This window comes from Taurulus bubalis (assembly GCF_910589615.1).
Source record: "Taurulus bubalis genome assembly, chromosome: 2".
NCBI classification, from domain to species: Eukaryota; Metazoa; Chordata; class Actinopteri; order Perciformes; family Cottidae; genus Taurulus; species Taurulus bubalis.
Window position 1 is genome coordinate 1,155,801 of NC_136590.1, and position 11,930 is coordinate 1,167,730.

Consider the following 11,930-nt stretch of genomic DNA (forward strand, 5'->3'; position numbering starts at 1 on the left):
GACGTTTTGTGGTAAAATATTTGAATTAAAGTCTGTTGACGTCAGCTGACCGTGTCTCGTTTATGGTTAACGCTCACAATTATTAACACACACACACACACACACACACACACACACACACACACACACACACACACACACACACACACACACGTTGCATGATTTTAATACTACAATACCCATGAGCCTCCAGTTCGGCGTTTTGGTTGTCGCCATCTTGTTTTTTTGCAACCAGAAAACACGAAGCATCTGCAGGACTTTAACTTTTGTAAACTTCTTTATTTCTCGCATGAAGCTGATATCTATATTTTATAAACTGTTCATGTGACTTCTCGGCCGATCAATCGATCAATCGATCTGCTCCCACCGCTCGTCCCCGATCATCCGGTAGTTGCGTCTCCGGTAGTTCTGGGAGTCTTCTCTCCGCCGCCGCCACACCTCCTCGTACAGGCTGCGCACGGCGGGCGCAAGCGGCGGGAAGCCAGCGGCGCCCGCCAGCACCCCGCAGTACTCCCACTGCTCCTCCTGCATCGCCAGCAGGTGGCGCCGCTGTACGCCTCGCTCCTCCTTCTCCTGCAGCGCCCGCCAGGCCTCGTCCTCCCGCTGGGCCTGAGGCGGCAGCGAGACGGAGCCGTCCAGCACGGCCAGAGAGAACTGCACCTGGGGCCGGTTACATTATTACAAAGATTAGGATGTGGTATTAGTACTTTAGAACTGCACCTGGGGCCGGTTACATTATTACAAAGATTAGGATGTGGTATTAGTACTTTAGAACTGCACCTGGGGCCGGTTACATTATTACAAAGATTAGGATGTGGTATTAGTACTTTAGAACTGCACCTGGGGCCGGTTTCATTATTATAAAGATTAGGATGTGGTATTAGTACTTTAGAAGTGCACCTGGGGCCGGTTTCATTATTATAAAGATTAGGATGTGGTATATTAGTACTTTAGAAGTGCACCTGGGGCCGGTTACATTATTATAAAGATTATTCTGTGGTATCAGTACTTTAGAACTGCACCTGGGGCCGGTTATACTTCGGGCTCCTTGTCACCTGGATATTGTCATATATATATATATATATATATATATATATATATATATATATATATATATATATATATATTAAACCGTGTAATTTGGGCTCCTGCAGTAGACGCTGACCCACCTGGCAGTGGAAGTTGGGGAAGGGGCAGATGAGTTTGCACATGCCGATGAAGAAGAGCGAGGGGAAGGCCGGCGGCATCAGGAGGCGGTACAGCGGCGCCACCAGGTGGTCCTCCATCTGCAGGCCCAGCTGAGGCCCGTCCAGGAAGGGGAACCGGTACCTGTAGCCGGTGCAGAACATCAGCACCTCAGCGGCGACCGTGGACCCGTCCTGCAACACACAGAACCTCACTGGACCTCTCAAACCGGAAGCAGAACCAGAACTGGAACCAGAACGGCTGCTCAGACTGATTTAGGTTTTGAGTATTCAGACTTTAAAAAGAAGGTACTGAAATATTACGAAGACACCTGACAGATATCTGGTTGTTTTAACTGAAAGTCTCTGGTACTTTACTGTGAGGTATTACTACTTGATTGTATACATGTAATTACTCAAAACCTAAATCAGAACCAGATGGTTTAGTCGGTGTTTGAATCATTTCACATGATTCAAACAGCTTTAATCTGCTGGACTTTAGGACCTGGAGGCGAAGGCTGCCGTCCTCCTCCACCGACACCACGGGGCTGGACTGATGAACCCCAACAGGTAGAGCACAGGTGAGGGGGGACTGGCCGTGACTCAGAGTCACCTGCAGAGAGGGGGAGGGGTCAGTTCACGCCGGCTAGTTTGAGTTAACTAGTTTGAGTCAACTAGTTTGCGTCAACTAGTTTGTGTCAACTAGTTTGCGTCAACTAGTTCACGCCGGCAAGTTTATTCAACTAGTTTGCGTCAACTAGTATGCATCAATTAGTTCAAGCCGGCTAGTTTGCGTCAACTAGTTTGCGTCAACTAGGTTGCGTCAACTAGTTTGCATCAATTAGTTTACGCCAACTGGTTTGTGTCAACCAGTTCACGCCGGCTAGTTTGCGTCAACTAGTACGCGCCAATTAGTTCAGGTCGGCTACCTTGCATCAATTAGTTCTCGTCAACTAGCTTTTGTCAACTAGTTCACGCTGGCAAGTTTACGTCAATTAGTTTACGTCCATTAGTTTACGTCACCTAGTTTGCGTCAACTAGTTTGCGTCAACTAGTTTGCGTCAACTAGTTTGCGTCAACTAGTTCACGCTGGCTAGTTTGAGTCAACTAGAATGCGTCAATTAGTTTATGTCAACTATAATGCGTCAACTAGTTTGCGTCAACTATAATGTGTCAACTAGTTTGCGTCAACTAGTTTGCGTCAACTAGTTCACGCCGGCAAGTTTGAGTCAACTAGTTTGCTTCAACTAGAATGCGTCAATTAGTTTACGTCAACCATAATGCGTCAACTAGTTCACACCGGCAAGTTTGCGTCAACTAGTATGCATCAATTAGTTCAGGTTGGCTAGTTTGCGTCAATTAGTTCAGGTTGGCTAGCTTGGATCAATTAGTTGTTGTCAAGCAGTTTTTGTCAACTAGTTTACGCTGGCAAGTTTACGTCAATTAGTTTACGTCAACTAGTTTGCGTCAACTAGTTCACGCTGGCTAGTTTGACTCAACTAGTTTGCTTCAACTAGAAGGCGGCAATTAGTTTACGTCAACTAGTTTTTGTCAACTAGTTCACGCTGGCAAGTTTACGTCAATTAGTTTACGTCAACTAGAATGCGTCAATTAGTTTACGTCAACTATAATGCATCAACTACTTTGCTTCAACTATAATGTGTCAACTGGTTTGTGTCAACTAGTTCACGGTGGCCAGTTTGCGTCAACTAGTTCAGGTTGGCTAGCTTGCATCAATTAGTTCTTGTCAACTAGTTTTTGTCAACTAGTTCACGCTGGCAAGTTTACGTCAATTAGTTTATGTCAACTAGTTTACGTCAACTAGAAGCCGTCAATTAATTTACGTCAACTAGTTTGCGTCAACTAGTTTGCGTCAACTAGTTTACGTCAACTAGTTTGCGTCAACTAGTTTGCTTCAACTATAATGCTTCAACTATAATGCGTCAACTATAATGCGTCAACTAGTTTGCGTCAACTAGTTAACGTCGGCAAGTTTGCGTTAATTAGTTTGCGTCAACTAGTCTACGTCAACTAGTTTGCGTCAACTAGTTTGCGTCAACTAGAAGCCGTCAATTAGTTTATGTCAACAAGTTTGCTTCAACTAGAATGCACCAATTAGTTTACGTCAACTAGAATGCGTCAACTAGTTTGCGTCAACTAGTTTACATCAACTAGTTTACATCAACTAGTTTACGTAAAAAACGACTACAGATGAAAATATAGCATTATTTAAAAAAAGTCTGTCCAGTTGTTGATCTTATTTGTTTATTAATACCCACAATGCATCTGTGTTACCTGAGCACCGACTCCGGCCAGTTCAATAGAGATGTCCAGCCCTGAAGCTTTGGCTCCCAGAACCACCACCGACTGACCCGAGAACGGCTCGGCACACCTGTACGCATGACTGTGGAGCACCGTCCCTATGTACGAGACAGGGTTAGCCTAGCTTAGCACAAAGACTGGGAGCAGTAGGGAACCGTTAGCATAGCAATACATTGTTCATAAACATGTAGAAACTGGACTTTAAAGAGGATTTAAAATGTGAACATCTGGATTTATTCTAGTTTATCACCAACACTACATTTTACTAGATTACATGTGAACGCATCATGAGAACGTTATCATTTACTTCAGCCAGTGCTCATTTTCACTGAGCAGAGCCTGAACGCACCATGAGAACGTTATCATTTACTTCAGCCAGTGCTCATTTTCACTGAGCAGAGCCTGAACGCACCATGAGAACGTTATCATTTACTTCAGCCAGTGCTCATTTTCACTGAGCAGAGCCTGAACGCATCATGAGAACGTTATCATTTACTTCAGCCAGTACTCATTTTTACTGAGCAGAGCCTGAATGCATCATGAGAACGTTATCATTTACTTCAGCCAGTACTCAATTTCACTGAGCAGAGCCTGAACGCATCATCCTGTACCTGTAGTGCACCTCTGCTGGTTCTCTGTTAGCGTTACTAGCTCTCCTGCTGTTGGTCTGAACACTGATTGGTTGTTTAAGAAGTCACATGATCAGAGACTAGAGACACATCCGTGATGTCCTGGTCACATGATCTACTGGACACTGGAGGAGAACCTTTATTTACTCTGGTGAACGATAGACTGGGAGGGTCAGAACTGATCAGGATCAATAACTGACTGTTCCACCACTAACAGTCATGAAAGTACCTTTGAAGCGGTCCATCCCCGGGATGTGAGGGATGTGCGGGTCGGAGTAGTGCCTTCAAGACAACGTTTCATCATCAGCGTTGTGACACCAGGAAGTAACAACCCAGATAATATGTATTTATATTTTATAAACAGATCTTGAAATGCACATTTCTCACCCGGAACAGACAAAGACCGAGTCGAAGGTTTCGGTTCTTTGGCCACCTGAAGGATCCGATGACGTCACTTCCCACGTCGTCCGCTCCTCTTCCTCCTTCTCTGTGACAACGGGCTTCACTTTTTCCACCATTGTGTTGAACTGACAACAGAAAAACAAGTACACTATGTACCTCTGAGATGTAGTACATTAACAAGTACACTATGTACCTCTGAGATGTAGTACATTAACAAGTACACTATGTACCTCTGAGATGTAGTACATTAACAAGTACACTATGTACCTCTGAGATGTAGTACATTAACAAGTACACTATGTACCTCTGAGATGTAGTACATTAACAAGTACACTATGTACCTCTGAGATGTAGTACATTAACAAGTATACTATGTACCTCTGAGATGTAGTACATTAACAAGTACACTATGTACCTCTGAGATATAGTACATTAACAAGTACACTACGTACCTCTGAGATGTAGTACATTAACAAGTACACTATGTACCTCTGAGATATAGTACATTAACAAGTACACTATGTACCTCTGAGATGTAGTACATTAACAAGTACACTATGTATCTCTGAGATGTAGTACATTAACAAGTACACTACGTACCTCTGAGATGTAATATGGAGATGCCACCACTAGAGGGCAGTGGTCAGAGAGGAGCCACCACTAGGGGGCAGTAGTCAGTGAGGTGCCACCACTAGGGGGCAGTAGTCAGTGAGGAGCCACCACTAGGGGGCAGTGGTCAGAGAGGAGCCACCACTAGGGGGCAGTAGTCAGTGAGGTGCCACCACTAGGGGGCAGTGGTCAGAGAGGAGCCACCACTAGGGGGCAGTGGTCAGAGAGGAGCCACCACTAGGGGGCAGTAGTCAGTGAGGAGCCACCACTAGGGGGCAGTGGTCAGTGAGGAGCCACCACTAGGGGGCAGTGGTCAGTGAGGTGCCGCTGACTCGCCGCTCTCCTGCACCTGGCTGACGCCACACTCTTGCCAGTAATCACACTCGCGGTCTCTCAATGAACGGCATCCTACCACGAGAAAGCAGTGTTTCCATGTCGCCGTTTAACGAAAGACAAGTGACTACATTTAAAGAGATCGACAAATAATGCCAAAATGTCCAAGAAGAGCAAGATTGATGCAGAGGGAAGAACTTTTAAAGAAGATGGGAACGTACATGTCTGTGCTTCAAGGAGAGAAACCGGTGAGTCTTCTGTTATGAGGAAGTGTCGGTGATGAAGGAAAACATTCGCTCACTCACGTCGCTGTTTTGACACCAAACACGGAGAAAAGTACGCTACGTTTAGCCTCCAAGAAAAACACAGTTGTAACATAGCGTGCCCCATGCTACATGAAGGTATGTGAGCAGATATGCCCCAAACAACTCCTGCTCACATGTTCTGACAGATCACAAGTAGTTGTTGGACCAGTTATGTCCTTGAACAACATTAATGTAGTACAGTCTCTGAGATATAGTACATTAACAAGTACACTATGTACCTCTTAGAAGTAGTACAGTAACAAGTACAAGATGTACCTCTTAGATGTAGTATGCTAACAAGGTAACTCACCCGGATGTGAGGCAGGACGTTGTACTTGTTGCAGTACTTCTCCAGGTACCTCTGGATCTCCCGGTGGGACAGGAAGCTGCTCAGCTGGGACTCGAATGGGAAGTCTGGGAACATCATCACCTCCTTGGGAAGGTTGGTCCTGTTGGGAGGAGACGGACTGGAGAACTTCTGCCTGACGAACAGGAAAGGTACTAACACCCCAGTGTAGAACCAGGACCACTGACCGGTGAACCAGGCCCACTAACCGGTGAACAAGGACCACTAACCAGTGACCCAGGACCACTAACCGGTGACCCAGGACCACCAACCAGTGACCCAGGACCACCGACCAGTGACCCAGGACCACCGACCAGTGACCCAGGACCACTAACCAGTGACCCAGGACCACCAACCAGTGACCCAGGACCACTAACCGGTGACCCAGGACCACTAACCAGTGACCCAGGACCACCAACCAGTGACCCAGGACCACCGACCAGTGACCCAGGACCACCGACCAGTGACCCAGGACCACCAACCAGTGACCCAGGACCACTAACCAGTGACCCAGGACCACCGACCAGTGACCCAGGACCACCAACCAGTGACCCAGGACCACCGACCAGTGACCCAGGACCACCGACCAGTGACCCAGGACCACCAACCAGTGACCCAGGACCACTAACCAGTGACCCAGGACCACCGACCAGTGACCCAGGACCACTAACCAGTGACCCAGGACCACCAACCAGTGACCCAGGACCACTAACCGGTGACCCAGGACCACTAACCAGTGACCCAGGACCACCAACCAGTGACCCAGGACCACTAACCGGTGACCCAGGACCACTAACCAGTGACCCAGGACCACCAACCAGTGACCCAGGACCACCAACCAGTGACCCAGGACCACTAACCGGTGACCCAGGACCACCGACCAGTGACCCAGGACCACCGACCAGTGACCCAGGACCACTAACCAGTGACCCAGGACCACCAACCAGTGACCCAGGACCACTAACCAGTGACCCAGAACCAGTGACCGTTGACCTACCTGAGGTCCCTGTACATGCTGCTGTGGACCCCGACCCGTTCCTCGTAGCACCAGGTGCCGCCGACTTTGTCGCTGAGCTCGAACACCACCGGGGCCGTGAAGCGGTCCAGGCGGGACAGGATGTGTCTGGCGGCGCAGAGACCCGCCGCCCCGGCACCGACCACCGCCACGCGCCGCAGGGCCATCTTCCTCCTGACGAAGACGAGGCGCTCGTCACGCTACGAGGACTTTTCATTCTGATTTCTGATGCTTCGAGTATACATATATATATATATATATATATATACATATATATATATATATATGTATATATATATATATATATAAATATAATGTATTAATATTAATAAATATAATTGTAAGGAAGCATGTGAAGGTGAGAAGAACTGTAGGGACTTTATTATTAATGGTTTCATTATATATATATATAATGAAACCATTAATAATAAAGTATATATATACTATATATAAATATATATTTATACTTTTATATAATAAAATAATAATATAAAATGAAAATGAAACATATACATATATATATATATATAAAATGAAACCATTAATAATAAAGTCCCTAAAGTTCTTCTCACCTTCACATGCTTCCTTACAATTATATTTATTAAGTTTTAGTGATGACCTTTCTTCTTAAATCTGAATTTTGCTTCCTAATATTTTTGTATTTTTTCCAATAACACGTCACAGGGGTCACGTGCTTCTCATATACCGGAACTAGCTAGTTGTAACGTAACTTTTGTTTGGACACTTTTCTACAAATACACTGGAATCAATCACCAATAATCAAGACGTCACGAGGCACTGGAGCCTTCGTCGGTCGCCGTCGGTCCCGGTGTCCCGTCTGTCGCTGCAGTCACCGAGAAAGTTAAAGAATTGAGAGAATCGGTGAACATTTTACGATGGGGCGGAGACTTACGCAACACCACGTGACGTCACTTCAACCTCTTCCGACGCGAACCCTTCAGAATAAAAGCGACGTCGCTTCCAAATTTAAACGAGTGAAAAATAAAGTTAGCACAATTCACATATATTAAAGCCCCTCAGTTTATCCAAATACTAGTATCTGTTTTATTATTATTAAATACTTTTTACTCGAGCAGGAATACAATAACATCCAAGCTGTAAATAAATACATTATTAAATTATTAACAAAAGGCTGAAATTGACACCTAATTAAGCACATATAATACAAAAAATGGGAAATAATCAACACATTTATTATTATTTATTTTTGTAAATCTCCCTTGAGTCCCTTTGCATGTTGGGTAAAAGACTATTCATCTCAGGAATTAATACAAAATATTTGTTTTGCCATAAATACAAAATACAAGAATATCAAACAAAATGTGAAATATTTAAATATCACACATTTTATTAAAAACAAAAAGGCAAAGTATTGAGGTCACGATCATAAATGTCCGTCTGCTAGCGGATCTCACAAAATGAGCTTTTATTAAGAAATGTTTTAACTCTTTACAACAAAAAAGACCGTACAACTGAAACCTGTTTTAACGTCACTCATTATTAATAAAGATGCATGAAAGTTCATCAAAGACCATGAAGACACACGGCTGTAATGTAACAGAAAACAAGAGAAACGTTTCTGTATCGGAATAAATCGGGATTTTCCTTTTTGAGCAGTATCTGAAACTGAAAAAGCTCATTGTCCGTCCCAAACATCCCATGGGTGACCCCGCTGACCCCCGCTGACCCCCGCTGACCTTCGCTACCCCCCGCTGCCCCGCTGACCCCCGCTGACCCCCGGTGACCCCCGCTGCCCCCGCTGCCCCCCCCGCTGCCCGCGGTGACCCCGCTGCCCCTGGTGACCCCGCTGCCCCCCCCCGCTGCCTCCGGTGACCCCGCTGCCCCCCCCGCTGCCCGCGGTGACCCCGCTGCCCCCCCGCTGCCCGCGGTGACCCCGCTGCCCCTGGTGACCCCGCTGACCCCCGCTGCCCCCGGTGACCCCGCTGCCCGTGGTGACCCTGGTGACCCCGCTGCCCGTGGTGACCCTGGTGACCCCGCTGCCCCCGGTGACCCCGCTGCCCGTGGTGACCCTGGTGACCCCGCTGCCCCCCGCTGCCTCCGGTGACCCCGCTGCCCCCGGCGACCCCCGCTGCCCCCGGCGCCGGTCACTTGGCGGCGGCGTTGCCGTGCGGCGGCTGCTGCTGCGCCGGCTGCTGCTCGGCGAGCGCCTGCTGCAGCCGGCTGCGCTTCCTGGAGTAGTGCTGCCAGTGCAGCAGCTGCTGCTCGTCGATGAACTTGGTGCACTGAGCGTTCACCAGCTCCTTCCTGAAGTGTTCGTACTGCAGCAGCTCCAGCATGTGCAGGCAGTGAGGGTACCTGGAGGAAGAGGAGGAGATGAGAGGAGGAGGAGGAGGAGGAGAGAGAGGAGAAGAGAGAGGAGAAGAGAGAGGAGGAGGAGGGAGAGGGGAAAGAGAGAGAGAGAGACAGACAGACAGGAGGAGGAGGAGGAGGAAGAGGTTTACAGGGTGCTCAACCTTTGTTTCCTTACAATACATTCAATAGTACAGGGTGTGTATAAAAGACATGAGATGAACCCTTCAGTCACTTCCTGTCTGACTTCCTGTCTGAGGCCGTGATTGGTCGACAGGATCATGGGTAGACGACGACAACAACAACAACCTACTTGAGGAACTTGGCGTACTCGGGCTCCTTCCAGTACAGCAGGTACTTCAGGTAGTTGATGAAGGGTCGCTCCCTCAGGAAGCCTCTCTGAGCCAGGACTGGAGACAGGAAGGAACCTTCATCATCACCATCACCATCACCACCATCATCATCATCATCATCATCATCATCATCATCATCACCACCATCATCACCACCACCACCATCATCACCATCACCACCATCATCATCATCATCATCATCACCATCACCACCATCATCATCATCACCACCACCACCATCATCATCACCACCATCATCATCATCATCATCACCACCATCATCATCATCATCATCATCACCACCACCACCATCATCATCATCATCACCACCACCATCATCATCATCACCATCACCACCATCATCACCACCACCATCATCATCATCACCATCACCACCATCATCACCACCACCATCATCATCATCATCATCACGTTCTTGAGCCTCACAGTTCAGGTAGTTGGGGTTGGCCAGACACTGGATGAACTCCAGCTCCGACTGGAAGCGGTTCCTGGCCTGCTCCTCTGGACCGCCGCCATGACGACGACGACAACAACAACAACAACAACAACAACAACAACAGTGAGATGAGGAGCGTGAAGGCTGATTCTGATTACACTAAAAGCATTCATTAATACTTGTGTTCAGTAACTCTGCTGCGAGGTGGTAACTCTTTAGTATCGAGTTCAGATCAAAAGAGAGTAAACATCATAACAATGTCTTTCTGGTCACGTGTTCAGATAAACTCGCTTGTTGTTTTATATGAAACAAAAAGCCGTAAACAAAGAGACGCCTCGGCTCTCCTGATGTGTGCTATAACTCGATCCTCCTAAACGGATCGAGTTCGCTGCGGCGCAGCTCTGAGCAGAAACGACATTTTATCAACAGCTGTCAAACTGCTCCAAACCTGTTTCCATGGCGACGGCTGAGGACCGGAAACCAGCGCAGAGTGATGGAGACCCAAACTGTTCACTAAAAGACGAACAAACGAACCTGTGAGCGTCTTTGTGGCTTTTTAATAACCGAGCTGTGAAATGCCGGAAAGCAGTCCTCTTGTTTTGATATTTTACGGCGGTTTACGGCAGCTGCTGTTCGCGTCGTGGCCGCTAGGGGGAGACATTGGACAGCACTAGTTCACAGATTAAACGGGTTGACTTTAACATAAATATAGTAATAATAATAATAATAATAATAATAATAATAATAATAATAATAATAATAATAATAATGATAATAACAATAATAATAAATGTAATTTTTAAACGCACTTTTCTTTCAGAAGAAACTAATATATAGACAATAAAAACAGTTAAAAACATGGTTAAAGCAACTCCCAATAAAACAACACAAATAAATAGCTGACAATGAACTAACACAAGGTAAACATGCCTTCCTGAATAAAAAGGTTTTAGGCAGTAACACAACACAACACATCTTTTGTCTGCGTTCATGTGAAATAATACTAGAACACTTTACACCAGTAAAAGTACTAAAGTACTGTGAAAATACTCATTTAATACTTTTCTATCTTTCTGGATTCATATTCTTGCGTTTAACTCTTTTACATCCTGCTGCTTAAAGAGTTTATTTAGCTGAAGATCGTATCACATACATTAATGTGCAGCTTTATTCATACAATCAAAGGTTTGTCGTCACAATTTCTTTATTAACACCAAATAAAACTGTTATCAAATAGGTGGTACAAAACTCGGGAGGTTATGAATATGAACAGTTCACATTCACTCACTCACGTGTAATAACTAGACGTTTAAATACAAAACAAATACAAAACAAACATATTTTCTAAATACCAATTCTCAGGATACAAGTTGTTACAGAACAGGAAACAATCTGGAAATAAAGTCACCAGAACAATTCATAATCATAATAAATCATCATTAATAATCATTACTACTATAAAACTATGTTTTACATGTTTCTACTTTCAAAGAGTAACTCAGATATCATTTATCTTGTATTTCCATTTCATTTCTATTTCTACTTTCCTTGTTTTGAAGTCATATTTTAACAATATTTTATATTTGTTTTCCCATGCTTCATGAGTTCAGTATAATCGTTTCACAGCATTGATTCCATATCGAA

General features: G+C 45.6%; 2 protein-coding genes across 2 annotated transcripts; both read right to left on the bottom strand.

The window, feature by feature from the left end:
- Window positions 1-279: 279 nt before the first annotated feature.
- On the bottom strand, window positions 280-8,020 carry LOC306751412 (uncharacterized protein). Its single transcript, XM_079234978.1, has 9 exons — window positions 7,920-8,020; window positions 7,128-7,319; window positions 6,095-6,233; window positions 4,523-4,662; window positions 4,365-4,417; window positions 3,480-3,604; window positions 1,690-1,797; window positions 1,170-1,379; window positions 280-660 (listed from the first exon to the last, which is right to left on the bottom strand). The coding sequence occupies exons 2-9, from the start codon at window positions 7,310-7,312 to the stop codon at window positions 349-351; spliced, it is 1,272 nt and encodes a 423-aa protein (XP_079091104.1). The 5' UTR covers window positions 7,313-7,319; window positions 7,920-8,020; the 3' UTR covers window positions 280-348.
- Window positions 8,021-9,263: 1,243 nt separating this feature from the next.
- On the bottom strand, window positions 9,264-10,851 carry med31 (mediator complex subunit 31). The gene is made up of 4 exons (XM_079237682.1): window positions 10,735-10,851; window positions 10,277-10,351; window positions 9,790-9,886; window positions 9,264-9,482 (listed from the first exon to the last, which is right to left on the bottom strand). Exons 1-4 carry the CDS (start codon window positions 10,742-10,744, stop codon window positions 9,272-9,274), a joined length of 393 nt encoding a protein of 130 aa, XP_079093808.1. The 5' UTR covers window positions 10,745-10,851; the 3' UTR covers window positions 9,264-9,271.
- Between the last annotated feature and the right edge of the window lie 1,079 nt (window positions 10,852-11,930).